This window comes from Salvelinus alpinus, chromosome 9 (genome assembly GCF_045679555.1).
Source record: "Salvelinus alpinus chromosome 9, SLU_Salpinus.1, whole genome shotgun sequence".
NCBI classification, from domain to species: Eukaryota; Metazoa; Chordata; class Actinopteri; order Salmoniformes; family Salmonidae; genus Salvelinus; species Salvelinus alpinus.
The window spans coordinates 21321925-21340212 of record NC_092094.1 but is presented as its reverse complement, the minus strand read 5'-3'; the positions used below and the strand labels follow the sequence as shown (position 1 = coordinate 21340212).

Sequence of the window (18288 nt, the reverse complement as noted above, 5' to 3'; positions counted from 1 at the left end):
CACGTCGACAGTCTGCAGCTCACAGCAGACAGGCCCGCTCGCCCGACATACTGTGGCACAGACCCCCTCTGCACACAGCTCTCTCTCCCGTCCCTCTCTCCGTTCGCAGTGGCGGCAGCCGTCTGCAGTACAGGGCCGACGGGACATGGCGTCGGCGTTGGAGTGGCGTGCCCCTGCCCTGTGCACCACTGTGAAGTCATACGGCTGAAGCTCCTCCAACCAGCGTGCCACCTGCCCCTCTGGCTCTCTGAAAGACATGAGCCACTGGAGAGCAGAGTGGTCAGTCCTTACAGTAAAGGGCAGACCACCCAGGTAGTACTTGAAGTGTTTGACGGAAGCCACAACAGCCAAGAGCTCCCGCCGGGTGACACAGTAGCGGCGCTCATGTTTGTCAAATGTTTTGCTGAAGTACGCCACCACTCTCTCCCCCGCTGGCCCCACCTGGGCCAGCACCCCACCCATGCCCACATTGCTCGCGTCTGTGTCCAGGATAAAGGGCAAGGTGAGGTCAGGGGGGCGAGCACGGGGGCCTCGATCAGTGCACGTTTGAGGGTGTTGAACGCCTCCTCACACTCCACTGTCCAAGTGAAAGCTTTGTCCTTCGGCAGCAGGCGGTTCAGTGGAGCAGCAACGCTTGAGAAGCCCCGTACAAACCTCCTGTAGTACGAGGCCAGGCCAAGGAAGCTCTTCAGCTGACGCTGGTCGGTGGGGGTGGGCCAGTCTCTGACAGCCCCTACCTTGTCCTCCATGGTGCTGATCCCCTCCTTCCCCACTCGGTGGCCCAAGAAGGACACCTCTCTCCTCATGAAGTGGCACTTCTCGGGGTGGAGCTTCAGACCTGCGGCAGCCACCCTCTCCAGCACACGCCGTAGCGCCCCCAGGGCTGACTGGAAGGAGCTGCCATGGGCCAGGATGTCATCGAGGTATACCAGACACTGCTGTCTGGGGATGCCATCCAGCACCCTGTCCATCAAACGCTCAAAAGTAGCTGGAGCGTTGCACAGGCCAAAGCACAGGACCTTGAACTGCCAGTGTCCTCTGTTAGTGGAGAATGCAGTTTTGGCTCTGGCCTCTGGGGAGAGGGGCACCTGCCAGTAGCCACTGCGGAGGTCTAGTGAGGAGAACCAGGAGGACCCCCTAACCAGGTCCAGCGACTCATCGATACGTGGTATGGGGTATGAGTCCTTCCTGGTTACCTCATTCAGCCGCCTGTAGTCCGCACAGAACCTCAGCTTGCCCCCCTTCTTCGGAACCATGACGACTGGCGCCGCCCAGGGGCTGTCTGAGGGCTCAATGAAGTCTGCCCGCTGCATCTCCAACACAGCCTTGTCTGCCGCCTCCTGGCGTGCCAGCGGGATACGGCGGGGACGCATCTTGATGGGTCGAGCATCACCTGTGTCGATCTCATGCTGCACCAGATGAGTCTGACCCACCTCTTCCTCACTCAGCGCAAAGCTGTCTCTGAATTCAAACAGCAACTGCCACAACCGTTCCTGCTGCTCGGGGTCAAGACCAACACAGTTCCTCCCCCATATCTCCCTCACTGCAGACAGTGTCCTCTCCTCTCCCATCTGGGGTAGCTGGGCTGGGGGGGCGCGGCCTGGGCTCACAGAGGGCTGTGTCATGGAGGTAGCTGGGGGAATGTAACACACCGCAGTAGGTGACAGGGGGGCTGGGGAAAAGTCACACACAGCTGTGGGGGAGGGGGGGCAGCCATGAGTCTCTGCTGCTTTAACTGTTGGAGTAAAGGGTTTGTTGGGTTGAGTGAATGTGACATTAGGGGGGGCCATGGTGACTTCCGGCCCTCCCTGGAAGCTCAGTGTGCCCCTATTTAGGTCTAACTGGCAGCCTGTGCTCCTAAGAAAGTCCAACCCCAGGATACAAGGGTCCTGCACAGCCGCCACCCACACAGGATGACGCACAGTCCTGCCCCCTACTGTCAGAGTCATTATTCCCTTCCCTTTCATGGGTGCCAGCTCACCTGTGACTGTGCGGAGCTGCACAGTTGTAGGCTCACACTGAGTCCAACCTGGCACAATATCTGGCCTCACCAGGGTTACTGTGGACCCAGTGTCCACCAGGGCGGAGCAGGGCACACCCTCCACAGTGACAGGGACATGACAAAAGTCCCCAACACAGGTCCGGCCCACCACAACAACAGGCTCCATTCGCTTGCTCTCGTCTGCTTCTGGGGGAAGTGGAGCCTTGCTTCCCCGTTTGTGCCGGTGGGCTCCCCCTGAAGATGATGGTGGTTGGGATAGAAAGCCAGGGGTCCGCACTACCCGGTCTATGCGGACCCCGAGCCGTTTCCCTGAGCTCTGGGGGACATGGGGCAATTTCGGCGCAGATGGCCTGGCTGGCCACAACCCCAGCAGACCCTGGGACCAGGGTGTGTGTTTTGTGCCGCCTGTAGCGACACAGCACGAATGAGTTCTGTCATTTCAGCCACCCATGCAGGCTTTTCCGGCTCCGGGCTGCTCTGCCCCCCAGCTCGCACAGAGGGTGTGTCTCCCTGCACCCCCACCAAAGCCCCAGCTGAAGTCCCAGCCCACACCAGCTCCCTCTCCAAAGCCATCTCCAAGGCTATCTGCAATGACTCAGGATGAGCCAGCTGGGTCTGTATGCGCAGCTCCGTAGGAGAGAGCGCCTGTATGAACTGGTCCCGTGCTAGCTCGCTCTGCACGGAGGGGGGCATGTGAGCATATGCCCGCCGAGAGAGGCTCTCAATGTCATTAGCTAACACCCGTAGAGGCTCTCCTGGCTGCCTGCGTCTATTACTCAGTTCGGAGCGCAGTAGCCCGGGCTGTACACACTGTCCATAGCGCCTCCTCAGTGCTCCCACTAAAGCGCCATAATCATGTCTGTCCTCGGGGCTAATCAATATCAAACAGGACAGAGCTTCATCCGTGAGGCATAAAGCCAACTGCAGTGCCCTTTCTTCATCCGACCACCCCCTAAAATGAGCTAACAGTTCAAACTGAGCATGAAAAGCTTCCCAATCCGCCTTACCGGAATACTTCGGGGTCTTAACAGATACGGACGCAGCCGGGAACTGGGCGCCGCCATGTTTGTTTACATCCTGAGCCCCAGATTCCTCGTCCCGCCGCGTCGACGTCACCACTTCGGCCCGCCCACCAGAATCCGCGCGAAACACAGTCGACGAGGCGCTCATGCCCGCTTCAGCCGCCATCACTCTAGCGTCCTCCCTCAAGCGGCCTCTGCGCTCCGACGCCCTGGCGATCTCCTCAGCCAGAACCTCCGACGTCCATTCACACGTATCTCCTTGGCCATAATCTTCCCCTACCTCCACCTTCACTTTCGGATTCCCTCGAAGCATTTTCAACCCCCGTTCTCACCTACGGTAGCTAGCCACAGAAGTCAGCTAGCTAGCTGGCTAACTTTTATCAACGTTTTTACTTCTGACACCAATGTAATGACCTGACTAGATCATAAAAGAACAACTGTCCAGACAGAGGATTGAGTTTACGAATGGACGGTTTATTAAACCAACTTTACACAGGCTACTGTTTGGCCGTAGCCCACGCCAAATAAGTGAAAGATAACACACAAGCCAATCGTGACCTTCTCTTGTGGAGCCCAGACGTAAGAGAAAGAACAAAGGCAAAACCTGGTCTTAACTTCCAATGCTCCATCCCCCTGCCCAACCCCCCTCCACGCCACTCCGCCAACCACCAGGATGCCCGGCATCAGAACATTCCAGGCATTCCCGTGATTGGCAGATAGCAGGTTGACTGACATGTCGGACCCCGCGAACACAACCACCTACTAGCCTAACACATAACACACAGCTGTCTGTGCGGGTCGCTACAATACATTTTGATTTGTTTAACACTTTTTTGGTTACTATAAGATTCCGTATGTGTTATTTCATAGTTTTGATATCTTCACTATTATTCTACAATGTATAAAATTGTAAAAAATTAAGAAAAACCCTTGAATGAGTAGACGTGTCCAAAGTTTTGACTGTTTAACACTTTTCTGGTTACTACATTTTTTTTTTTTTTTTTTTTTCACCTTTATTTAACCAGGTAGCCCAGTTGAGAACAAGTTCTCATGTACAACTGCGACCTGGCCAAGATAAAGCAAAGCAGTGCTACAAAAAACAACACAGAGTTACACATGGGATAAACAAAAGTACAGTCAATAACACAATAGAAAAATCTATATACAATGTGTGCAAATGGAATGATTCTATATGTGTTATTTCATTGTTTTCAAATCAAATCAAATGTTATTGATCACATACACATGGTTAGCAGATGTTAATACGAGTGTAGTGAATGCTTGTCCTTCTAGTTCCGACAGTGCAGTAATATCTAACAAGTAATCTAACAATTTCCCAACAACTACCTAATACACACAAATCTAAAGGGATGAATGAGAATACGTACATATAAATATATGGATGAGCGATGGCCGAGCGGCATAGGCAAGGTGCAATAGATGGTATAAATACAATACATACTGTACATATGATATGAGTAATGTAAGATATGTAAACATTATTAAAGTGGCATTATTTAAAGTGGCATTGTTTAAAGTGACTAGTAATCCATTTATTAAAGTGTCCAGTGATTGGGTCTCAACGTAGGCAGCAGCCTCTCTTGAGTTAGTGATTGCTGTTTAGCAGTCTGATGGCCTTGAGATAGAAGCTGTTTTTCAGTCTCTCGGTCCCAGCTTTGATCCACCTGTACTAACCTCACCTTCTGCATGGTAGCGGTGTGAACAGGCAGTGGCTTGGGTGGTTGTTGTCCTTGATGATCTTTTTGGCCTTCCTGTGACGCCGGGTGCTGTAGGTGTCATGGAGGGCAGGTAGTTTGCCCCCGGTGATGCGTTGTGCAGACCGCACCACCCTCTTGAGAGCATTGCGGTTGAGGGCTGTGCAGTTGCCGTAACAGGCTGTGATACAGCCCGACAGGATGCTCTCAATTGTGCATCTGTAAAAATGTGTCAGGGTTTTGGGTGACAAGCCAAATTTCTTCAGCCTTCTGAAGTTACACTTCAGGTAACTGGGTGACAGCCTTCAGCCTTGTTTCCTACCTTCACCACCTGGGGGGCGGCCCATCAGAAAGTCCAGGACCCAATTGCACAGGGTGGGTTTGAGACCCAGGGCCTCCAGCTTGATGATGAGCTTGGAGGGTACTATTGTGTTGAAGGCTGAGCTGTAGTCAATGAACAGCATTCTTACATAGGTACTCCTCTTGTCCAGATGGGATAGGGCAGTGTGCAGTGTGATGGCGATTGCATCGTCTGTGGACCTGTTGCGGCGGTATGCAAATTGAAGTGGGTCTAGGGTGGCCGGTAAGGTGGAGGTGATATGATCCTTGACTAGTCTCTCAAAGCACTTCATGATGACAGAAGTGAGTGCTACGGGGAGGTAGTCATTTAGTTAATTTATCTTTGCCTTCTTGGGTACAGGAACACTTGTGGCCATCTTGAAGCACGTGGGGACAGCAGACTGGGATAGGGAGCGATTGAATATGTTCGTAAACATACCAGCCAGCTAGTCTGCGCATGCTCTGAGAACGCGGCTAGGGATGCCATCTGGGCCAGCAGCCTTGCGAGGGTTAACATGTTTAAATGTGTTACTGACGTCGGTCACGGAGAAGTGCCACCGTCCCGGTCCTTGTTAGCGGGCCGTGACGGTGGCACTATATTATCCTCAGATTGGGCAAAGGTGTTTAGTTTGTCTGGAAGCGCAACGTCGGTGTCCGTGACGTGGCTGGTTTTCTTTTTGTAGTCTGTGATTTCCTGTAGACCCTGCCACATACGTCTCGTGTCTGAGCCATTGAATTGCGACTCCACTTTGTCCCTGTACCAGCACTTCGCTTGTTTGATTGCCTTGAGGAGGGAATAACTACACAGTTTATATTCAGCCATATTCCCAGACCTCTTTTCATGGTTAAATGCATTGGTTCGCGTTTTCAGTTTCGCATGAATGCCGCCATCCATCCACGGTTTCTGGTTGGGGTACGTTTTAATAGTCACAGTGGGTACAAAATATCCAATGCACTTCTTTATAAACTCATTCACTGAGTCAGTGTATATATCGATGTTGTTATCTGAAGCTGACCGGAACATGTCCCAGGCCGCGTGATCAAAACAATCTTGAAGCGTGGATTCCGATTGGTCAGACCAGCGTTGAAAGGTTCTACTCACTGGTACATCATTTTTTAGTTTCTGCCTATAAGACGGTAGGAGCAAGATGGCGTTGCGGTTGGATTTGCCGAAGGGAGGGCGGGGGAGGGCTTTGTACGCATCGCGGAAGTTAGAGTAGCAGTGATCGAGTGTATTACCCCTGCGTGTAGTGCAATCAATATGCTGATAGAATTTAGGTAGCCTTGTTCTCAAATTTTCTTTGTTAAAATCCCCAACTACAATAAATACAGCCTCAGAATATATGGTTTCCAGTTTACATAGAGTCCAGTGAAGTTCCTTAAGGGCCGTCTTGGTGTCTGCTTGAGGGGGAATGCACACAGCTGTGACGATAACTGACGAGAATTCTCCTTGTAGACAATATTGCCGGCATTTGATTGTAAGGAATTCTAGGTCGGGTGAGCAGAAGCACTTGAGTTCCTGTATGTTGTTATGATTACACCATGAGACATTAATCATGAGACATACACCCCCGCCCTTCATCTTCCCAGAGAGGTGTTTATCTCTGTCGGCACTAAGCATGGAGAAGCCCGGTGGCTGAACCGATTCCGACAACATATCCCGAGAGAGCCATGTTTCCGTGAAACAGAGAATGTTACAATCTCTGATGTCTCTCTGGAAGGCAACCCTTGCTCGAATTTCATCTACCTTGTTGTCAAGAGACTGGACATTGGCAAGTAGTACACTCGGGAGCGATGGGCAATGTGCACGTCTTCAGAGCCCGACCAAAAGACCGCTCCGTCTGCCCCTTCTTCGGTGTCGTTGTTTTGGGACGGCTTTTGGGATTAGATCCATTGTCCTTCAGGAAAGTCGTATTCCTGGTCGTAATGTTGGTAAATTGACGTCGCTCTTATATCCAATAGTTCTTCCCGGCTGTATGTAGTAAGACTTAAGATTTCCTGGGGTAACAATGTAAGAAATAATACATAAAAAAATAAATACTGCATAGTTTCCTAAGTACTCGAAGCGAGGCGACCATCTCTGTCGGCGCCGTCTTAGGCACATTTTGATGTCTTCACTATTATTCTACAATGTAGAAAATAGTAAAAATAAAGAAAAACCCTTGAATGAGTAGGTGTGTCCAAACTTTTGACTGGTACTGTACATACATACAAAGACACACACTCTCTCTTGTTGTTGTGTTTGATGTGAGCGTGGCATGCAGAAGTGGGTCAGAGGATTCTACAAGAGAACCACTCCAGAGATGGCTCTTTGTGTCTGCAGATCTGAGTCTCAGCACTGACACACATTATAGAAGCAGCTTCAGCATCCCCCCTGCTTCACCTGGGGACTCTCCCCAGCCACCGGACAGACAGTATAATTATGCATGGCACTGAAGGCAGGGCTGCCTGCATACTTTACCACCTCAGCCCTTAGGCTGACACTGCAGTTCCGCTGAGAGGGACTGAATCTGAGAATCAAGCTTACTAGAGTCGTATCCCTGAATGTCACTGATTGCAAAATAAAACAAACAGGCCAAGTAGGAAGAAGTAGGAAGTAGGAAGGATAAATAAAAAATGACTGATGGAGAGAAGAGATAAAGAAAGAAAGAGATAGCTGTCCTCGTAAAAGCCCAGTAAAGCTAGCTGCAGTGAGAATGACAGGGGACACAGCCCACCCTGCCTGCCTGCCCCACTGAAGACTATTGACCTCTGAATCTCATAAAGATATGTCCTGCAGAGAAGCATCTGCATGCCACCACACCATATCATGGGCAATAATTACACATTGCATTTAAAGGCATTGTCTTGTAACTGGAATAGACGTCAAACTGAATGTCAAGCATAAGGGTAAGCATCATCTGTAGCCTATTACTGCGTTATAATGTATTTGTCTCCTTTTGGTATTGTACTTGCTGATATCTATACAGTTGGTACTATATAGTTAAACCTTTGTGAGTAAACTCAAGGCATGACTCCTTTGATCTACACATTCCAGAATTAATGTAGGCCTAAATGTCGGTAAATCATATACATTTTTGGAAATACCATAGAGATAGTTACAGGACTCAACTTGGGTACAACCTGTTGCAGCATGGACATTTCCATTGAGGTCTTTCACCATTTTAAAGTAGTCAACTGGGTGGGATTCCTATGGGTTGGGAGAAATGAGCCAATGATCAGAGCATTGTCTTCAAATTGAGTGACATGGTTTGTAAATGGCTTTAAGCTATATCACCGCCATCTAGTGGCCACAATAAATTAATGACAAGATTTAGTTCCCGACTCCAGCGCTGCAGGTGGAGGTAAATCCCCAATATTAGCTTTACACTGAAGTAGAAAATGTACTACTTTAAAAATGGGGATGTTGTCAAAGACGCAATAATGGCACAGATACAAAGATGAGACCTCTTTCCATCTATCCATCTGTCTATGGAAAATACTGGTATTCCTGTTCAACATCACTGGTGTCTTTGTTGTAGGGGTGGGCAGAATGGAGAGTGAAATAAAATATCACCATATTGAATCAGTTATATTGAACCCTCCCACTCACTGCTTTACATTTTACATTATATATTCATCATAAAAGTAATGCAATTACCAATAAGGGCAATCTATTTGGGAATCAAATGGTGTTAAAAGTCATTACTTGTGAGTCGTATTTAATGAACAAATCTAATGAAGTGCAGCTAGATGTTGGAAGCATGATTTCTCTCGCCTTAGGGGGTGGTGTGCGGATGTCTGCATGGGAGTGTGTGTGCGTCTGTGTGTGTGTATGTGTGTGGAATGGGGGGAGGTTAAGTGATTTCAACGTATTTCAATGTATGTAACCAAAAAAGACAGGCAATACCCAACCATTGTCTCAGTAAAAAGGGAAGAAAATCCTGCATTGAACTCTGTATTGATTCCACACACAAATATCACACTGGTTGGCAGGGGAAATATGCTTAAATTAAGTGGTTTCTTTTAGTGAGAGTGTGAATTCTTCCATACCAGTCAGTATCTTACCTGACGAAATAGAAACAGGTTCCCAAAGAATGGGGAAGGTTTGGGGTGCCTTATTCCACATTGAGCCAGTGACGAATAGGGGAACGTAGCATACCTAGAGAGGGAGAGAGAGAGAGAGAGAGTTGGGGTGTGAGTTAGTAACAGATCAAATGGAATGGGGGATATAGTAGTAATGCTTCGGAGATTACAGCATCTAATCTGGCAGATATGCTGCCTAAGCAGTACCTCACAAACACACAACATTATGACACTTGAAAGATTTATTTGCTCTGGGGAATGTAAAAATTCCACACTCCGTATCCTAAAACAGAACAGCATGCATTATTCATCACAGGCACTGCTGGCGTTTTCTGCTGATATGTAAGTCATTGGAATGAGGAAGGGGACTTTTGTACGGGACTTTGAGGAGCATTATGGGATACCACAGGACGTTCTTCAGTCATGTAATACACTGTATGCTCTAGACAGGGTGGATTCTGGGAGTGTGTGTGTGTGTGTGTGTGTGTGTGTGTGTGTGTGTGTGTGTGTGTGTGTGAGAGTGAGAGTAAGTGAGAGAGTGAGAGAGAGAGAGAGAGAGAGAGAGAGAGAGAGAGAGAGAGAGAGAGAGAGAGAGAGAGAGAGAGAGAGAGAGTATCCTGGTCAAGTAAAGGGCAATTAAAGGATGACTGTCTCCCTGTGTGCTGCTATAGCCATGGACTCAGAGACAGGAAAAGGTGTTTACAGTCAGAAAATAAAGCTTTGCACACAAACACTCCCACACAGACAGGGAGGGAGCAGTGACAGACAGGCAGTTTTATGGTTAAGGGCACACAACACTGACTGGATTGAGGAAGTCACATTTACAACATACGTAAACGACCAACAAAAGAAAGCTGCAAAACTGAGCAGCCAACACAGGACTGATTCACACACACACAGACACACACACACACAGATCCACCACCTCCACACACACACACACACACACACACACACACACACACACACACACACACACACACACACACACACACACACACACACACACACACACACACACACACACACACACACACACACACACACACACACACACACACCACTACCCCCTCCCACACACACACACACACACACACACACACACACACACACACCACTACCCCCTCCCGCACACAAACACACACACACACACACACACACACAGCCCACACCTCTGATACTAAAAACCCAAATAGATTCAAACATCCACTTCATCTCCTCCTAAGCCACTGAACGAGAACCATAATTAGTAATGAGATCTGAAACTCCAACCATAGATAAAAGGAAAACCAATAATATCTCAACACACTGACTCATGTTCTGACACCTACATAATCATAACCACATGCTTGTCACACAGCCATGACAGACAGACATCCCTCTCCGCTTACATCAACAGAGTGACTCACACCACCATTCGCATTAGCCTTAGCCGCATCTCTCACAACACCATGCCCTAGCTAGCTAAATATATGGAGATGATCAGCTGCTTGGCTTTAAAAATACATATGCCAAACAGCCTGCCTGACTTGTTTCTTCACCTTTTAATTGGTTGTAAGTAACCACAGTTACACAGAGCTGTGAGTCATCATGAGGACATGTGGCAGAGATGCTTGCTAACTAGCCTAGCTGCTAATGTTGGAGTAAGAGACTTTGCTATCAATTAAATGTGTTCATATACCGTAATTAGTAACACTTAAAAGTTGCCCTCATACCCATGTAACTACACAGTAATAACTGTGTGACAACATTGTTACATAGTAACTGCTTTGTAATTACATGGTGTTTTTCTTAGAAGCCTCATACTCCACAGTCATGTTCTATCAAGCTCACATCTGTCATTGACACAGTGGTTAATGTCCTTTATAAAAAGGGTGGGTCTAATCCTGAATGCTGATTGGTTAAAACCGCGTTCCAGCTGTTGTCTATTCCACAAGCTGCCACTGGCTAAATCTACGATGTTAAAATGCCTATTTTGTTCCATCTGACTGCGCAATCCACTGTCTCTTCAGCCCAGTCAGGCAATTTATTAACTTGATCTCCACTATAAAAAGCATCTAGACATTATCTCACATTTCTTTTAGACTAACATTTAGTTTTCAACAGCGGAGATGTGTATAAACCTTGCCGTCTGTCTCTCCGACATTTGCAACATTGTTTCAATATTCAAATTCGATCTCCAGCTGTCCCATAGTAATGAAAGTGTCGGGAGTCGGGATGAGACAGACAGGCAGGCAGCTTTTCTCAGCCAGTCGAAAACATGAATAAGTATAATTTTTATGGATATATACAGAACTATCAATAGAAAACCAGGAAAACGAATCGAAGTGCAGCTAGTTTGCAGTCTTTCCAGCTTCAGTTTGAAGTGATTGTGTTAGCTGTGTTGTTGGATAGCAACTCTGAACAACTGTGTCCTGATGAGAGAGCACATTTTCTATGACAGAAGAAAACGGGCATCATTAGCTCATTGTTATGGATGTATCCAAATAAATGTCACTAGAAAACAGCTTAAACAAATGCAAATGCAGCTACTCTGTTGTTATTCTGGCTGCACTGTTTGACGTGATTGTAAGTTAGCCGTAGTTGGCTAGCTAGCAAGCAAGGGACAAGAACTTTGCCAGTCAGTAGGGCAATGTAGCATTTAGAACAACAAAAATACTGAACGACTAGGTCGCGTCTCTTGCAATCAAACCGATAGAACGAACGACCAGCCAGCTTCGGTAGCAACCCTAGATTTGTGTCAGGACTATATCTTGTGGAAGGATGAAATAGTATGAATTAATTCATTAACAAAAAAAATGAAATTAAAATATGTCTATCATTATTTGAATATGTTGGTAACCCGACTTTGTCTCGGGCCTAACAACACCTGTGCCAATATATCCTCCAAACACCGGCTTCTCAGGCATTATCACTTAAATGTTACTGAGTGGTGCAGACTGGGTGAGATATTGTGTTTGTTTCCACTGTTGCTGTGGAAATGTGGGAGTTTATAATGGCTGGTGTAATGGCCTCATCTATAGAGAGACACAGAGAGTGGTGTTGTCATCAGCAGCAGGCACGTGACACTCTTAGTCTCAACACAGTGACTGGGTAGAACAAACATATTTATGACTGTGGGGGTTGTTGTAGAGGCCATGCAGAATAGGCAGTCATAGAGTTAAGAAAAACACTGTGTCAGTCGTACTAAGTGAAATACAAACACATTCACACACACACACACACACACACACACACACACACACACACACACACACACACACACACACACACACACACACACACACACACACACACACACACACACACACACACACACACACACACACACACACACACACACACACAAACACACAAACACACAGGGAGAGGCTGTGAGCAGCACTGACCTGTCTGTCCTGTACTGAATCTTCCTACACAGAGACAGACAGGTGCTCCTATGAGACCAAGGCTTTACTGTTCCTACAATACAAGAATGGAGGCTGGAGCAGAGCTGGTATATGATTGACATACTGTATAGCCTAGAAACCAACATACCATACTGAAGCTTCATTGAATTATGCACTGAAATGTTTCTATGCTACAGCACATGTTCAGGTTAACCAGGCTAAGCTGTGATGTACTATGCTACAAAGAGATGAGCTATGCTAAATACGTTAGGCCATACCATGTTATGCTGCAGTCACACACAGCTTGTTTTACTTCTTCTTGTCCTTATGAGATGGGCAGCAATACGTACAGTTGAAGTCGGAAGTTTACATTAGGTTGGAGTCATTAAAACTCGTTTTTCAACCACTCCACAAATGTCTTATTAACAAACTATAGTTTTGGCAAGTTGGTTGGGACATCTACTTTGTGCATGACACAATACATTTTTCCAACTATTGTTTACAGACAGATTATGTCACTTATAATTCACTGTATCACAATTCCAGTGGGTCAGAAGTTTACATACACTAAGTTGACTGTGCCTTTAAACAGCTTGGAAAATGACATAAAGTCTGGTTCATCCTTGGGAGCAATTTCCAAATGCCTGAAGGTACCACGTTCATCTGTACAAACAATAGTACGCAAGTATAAACACCATGGGACCAGGCAGCCGTCATACCGCTCAGGAAGGAGACGCGTTCTGTCTCCTAGAGATGAACGTACTTTGGTGCGAAAGTGCAAATCAATACCAGAACAGCAGCAAAGGACCTTGTGAAGATGCTGGAGGAAACAGGTACAAAAGTATCTATATCCACAGTAAAACAAGTCCTATATCGACATAACCTGAAAGGCCGCTCAGCAAGGAAGTAGCCACGGCTCCAAAACCACCATAAAAAAGCCAGACTACGGTTTGCAACTGCACATGGGGACAAAGATCATACTTTTTGGAGAAATCTCCTCTGGTCTGATGGAACAAAAATAGAACTGTTTGGCCATAATGACCATTGTTATGTTTGGAGGAAAAAGGGGGAGGCTTGTAAGCCGAAGAACACCGTCCCAACAGTGAAGCACGGGAGTGGCAGCGTCATGTTGTGGGGGTGCTTTGCTGCAGGAGGGACTGGTGCACTTCACAAAATAGATGGCATCATGAGGCAGGAAATGATGTGGATATATTGAAGCAACATCTCAAGACATCAGTCAGGAAGTTAAAGCTTGGTCACAAATGGGTCTTCCAAATGGACAATGACCCCAAGCAGACTTCTAAAGTTGTGGCACAATGGCTTAAGGACAACAAAGTCACGGTATTGGACTGGCCATCACAAAGCCCTGACCTCAATCCTATAGAACATTTTTGGGAAGAACTGAAAAAGCGTGTGCGAGCAAGGTGATCTACAAACCTGACTCAGTTACACCAGCTCTGTCAGGAGGAATGGGCCAAAATTCACCCAACTTATTGTGGGAAGCTTGTGGAAGGCTACCCAAAACGTTTGACCCAAGTTAAACAATCTGAAGGCAATGCTACCAAATACTAATTGAGTGTATGTAAACTTCTGACCCACTGGGAATGTGATTAAAGAAATAAAAGCTGAAATAAATAATTCTCTCTACTTTTATTTGGACATTTCACATTCTTAAAATAAATTGGTGATCCTAACTGATCTAAGACAGGGACTTTTTACGAGGTTTAAATGTCAGAAATTGTGAAAAACTGAGTTTAAATGTATTCGGCAAAGGTGTATGTAAATTTCTGCCTTCAACTGTAACTGTGACTGCATGACTGACTCAAAGTACTTTTGTAGTGTTAAAATTCCATAGTTGTTATTATTGTGTTAATTCACAAGTTCAATCAGCTGTGCTAGGTCTGCACCGGCTTGGGGACCCTGAGGAGAGAATTAAGAACCACTGATTTGGTCAACAGTTCTCAATTGACACCAAGGACTTTCACAACACACAGTTACTGGTCATTTACCTTGCAATGACATAACACAACACATTAGATAAACTGGAATGACACTCTCACTCCCGGTTGCACAAAAAGAGCTGTGAGCTAACCACACGCCAAAATATTCTAAAATCCTGGAGGTGAGAAAAGTATTTGTCTCTATCTTTTTCGTCTTTCATGGGGCTGAGGGAGGGCATTGAATCACCAGCAGGTTTGCTTTGTGTGTGTATGGTGCGAGAGTGTGTGCGTGTGTGTATATGTGTATGTGTGTGTATGTGCGTCAGACGTCAGTGTGAATGTGCTATCAGCACGTGTCTGTGTGTCTATCTGTGTGTCTTTGTTTATCTGTCTGTCTGTTTCTCTGTACATCTTTGTAGGGAGTAATTGAGTGGTAGAGGACATCATAGAGCACCACAGGGCTCCAGCTGAGGGAACAGCATCTCCTCCAGAGACACAGAACAGGTGGCGGAGGGTGGGTCAGAGGGATGAGAGAAGGAATATGAGGAGAAGCTAGGTTCAAAATATACAGGTTAAGACAAGAGCTTTCTAATATCCCATAACTCTTTGTACCTGAATTCAACAAGGGACCAGCTTCCGCATTCGGAATGACTGGGAGAGAATGATAGCAGCACAGAAAGTTTGCGATCAAAGTGAAAAATAAACACAATCGTAGTGAATTTCAGCTAAATACTCAGTGAACACATAGTATAACTGCTTTACTGTCATTCTAGTCATTTAAATGATTTAAAAATAATCTACAGCCACTTTATTACTGGACTTCCTGACCACTAGTCACGTTTTCAATGCTAATCCTGTAGAACCCAGCGACGGTGCTAATCCCAGGAATTTGTTCATTTTTGAATGTTTCCGCATGGACGTATTACGGTGTCTGAACCTTCCCATCTTCAACCTAGAGGAGAAGAGGGATACAGTGGGTGGAGAGTAAAACAGTATGTTGAAGCGGGAGGAAAAGAAAGGCTAAGAGTTTGAGAAGGATAGATGGGAGAGAAGGAGAAGTGGAGAAAGTGGAGGAGGAAAGAGACGAAGGCCTGCTGTTACAGTAGGAGCTGGGCCTGTTGTTACAGTAGGAGCTGGGTCTGCTGTTACAGTAGGAGCTGGGCTTGTTGTTACAGTAGGAGCTGGGCCTGTTGTTACAGTAGGAGCTGGGCCTGTTGTTACAGTAAAAGCTGGACCTGTTGTTACAGTAAGAGCTGGGCCTGTTGTTACAGTAAGACCTGGGCCTGTTGTTACAGTAAGAGCTGGGTCTGCTGTTACAGTAAGAGCTGGGTCTGCTGTTACAGTAGGAGCTGGGCTTGCTGTTACAGTAGGAGCTGGGCCTACTGTTACAGTAAGAGCGGCAACCACAGCTCACTAATCATTTCCCCAGTCCCACCCACGTCAGAGCGGAGCGCCTTCACCTGGAAACCATTGGTTTCTTAGGAACATCCAGTGACGCACTCTGAGACACAGACAACACTGAGAAAAGCCAGGACTCACCCCTCCAGGCTTATAACTGAAAAAGTTGCTTATAAAAAATGTAATAAGGAGCGGATAGTGAATTTTTCATACTCAAGAGTCTCCGGCTCTGGTGTTTGGGGTTGCGATTAACAAAAGACAGATTTATAGAGCTGTCTCCCTCTCATTTAATCTCCTAGATGAACACAAACATGTGCATGCACGCACACACGCACACACACAGGACGGGTCATGTGGTGGTCAGGGGGATTGAAGTCTCATTTAGACTGAAGGGCTGCAGCTGGCAGGGCCGTTTTATCTGTATGCTGCTGAAATTACAACTGTCTGACAATAGGACACACACCTCCATCAAACAACCCCACAGATCTGGCAACGTGATATACAGCCAATCAAAGGGCCAGGAGATGGAGACGCTCCCAGGGCATCATGGTTAAACCATAGTATTGAATCAGGGTTGTGTGATTATGCACCAAACGGAAGAAAACAGATTGAAACCAAGAGGGACTACCTGGACTTGTCTAATTTTACATTAACATTTTAGTCATTTAGCGGATTCTCTTATCCAGAGGGACTTACAGTTAGTGCATTCATCTTAAAACGAAGGGCTACCGAGTGGCACAGCGGGAGCCCTTAAAAAAGATAGCTAGGTGGGACAACCACATGTCATAGTAAGTCAATTTTACTTAATAAAGTAAAGCGCTAGTAGGGGGGTAAAAGTCAAGTGTGAGTGTTAGTTCACCCTACATGGCCCAGTTTTATCAACTGTGGGGCTGCGGTGCCTGCATCCCAGCATAAGGCCAAGAGCCAACAACTAGGACCTAGGCCTAGTCTAGCCTAGCTCATCCAAGCTGGAGAGAACCCATGCCTAGCCTAGCCTAGCTCAACCAATCTGGAGATAATCCAGCCCAAGCCTAACCTAGTTTAGTCAAGCTGGAGAGAACCCAGGCCTAGCCTAGCCTAGCCTAGCCTAGCTCAACCAAGCTGGAGAGAGCCCATACCTAGCCTAGCTAAACCAAGCTGGAGAGAGCCCATGCCTAGCCTAGCTAAACCAAGCTGGATAGAACCCAGGCCTAGCCTAGCCTAGCTCAACCAAGCTGGAGAGAACCCATGCCTAGCCTAGCCTAGCTCAATCAAGCTTGAGAGAACCCATGCCTAGCCTAGCTCAACCAAGCTGGAACTCCCTCAGACAACCACCATGCTCCATTCTCTATGTCATCCATTCAACACCCTGGGGGTTGATGGAAGTCAATCTCCGCAATTTATCAATCAAATCAAATCAAAGTTTATTTGTCACGTGCGCTGCTTACTTACAGGCCCTAACCAACAGTGCGATTTTCAAGTAAAAAATAGGTATTAGGTGAACAATAGATAAGTAAAGAAATAAAAACAACAGTAAAAATACAGTGAAAAATAACAGTAGTGAGGCTATATACAGTAGCGAGGCTATATATAGGCACTGGTTAGTTGGGCTAAATGAGGTAGTATGTACATGTAGTTTTGGTTAAAGTGACTATGCATATATGATAAACAGAGAGTAGCAGTAGTGTAAAAGAGGGGTTGGCGGGTGGCGGGACACAATGCAGATAGTCCGGGTAGCCAATGTGTTGGGGCACCGGTTAGTCGGGCTAATTGAGGTTGTATGTACATGAATGTATAGTTAAAGTGACTATGCATATATGATAAACAGAGAGTAGCAGTAGCGTAAAAGAGGGGTTGGGGGGGACAATGCAAATAGTCTGGGTAGCCATTTGATTACTTGTTCAGGAGTCTTATGGCTCTACAGTGATCCCTCGCCACTTCGCGGTTCACTTATCGCGGATTCGCTATTTCGCGGATTTTCATAATGCATTTTTTATTTTTTTTTGGTGCATTGTGCTCTGCATTCTGATTCGCTAAAAACTCACTCCCGCTTCTTGTATCAAAACATGCTACGAATTGTGCTATCATTTTGTCGTCTCGTGCAGTTATGTGTACGTACATAAAACAGCTTGGCAAATTTACATTAAGTTGGCCAGGAAGGAAGGAAGGACTAACGCTTGGTCGCTTAGCAACCATGGTGCGAATGGCCACTGAACTTAAGCGAGTAGCTGAGGAATGGGACCCTTTGATGAGCCGTTCATTACAGTTCTCCAACGTAATCGATGGTGGCATGTCGGTGTACAAGGATCTTTTTGCAAAGAAGAAAAAAGAGCGACAACAGCTGCCTATCACTATGCTCTTCTCCCGAACAAACACACCTGCACCGCGGGCTTCAGAAGAAGAGAACACTGCAGAGCGCAGTCAGGATGCAGCGGCCCA

The 18288-nt window shown here is 46.7% G+C and overlaps 1 protein-coding gene across 2 annotated transcripts in view; it reads right to left on the bottom strand.

Annotated features, from left to right (window-relative positions):
* LOC139583968 (thromboxane-A synthase-like) overlaps positions 1-18288 on the bottom strand; it is a 183148-nt gene that overhangs the window by 147245 nt on the left and 17615 nt on the right. For both annotated transcript variants that reach the window (XM_071415447.1, XM_071415446.1), the window contains exon 3: positions 9126-9219. In XM_071415447.1, the coding sequence (XP_071271548.1) occupies positions 9126-9219 (94 nt within the window). The remainder of the gene's footprint in view (positions 1-9125; positions 9220-18288) is intronic.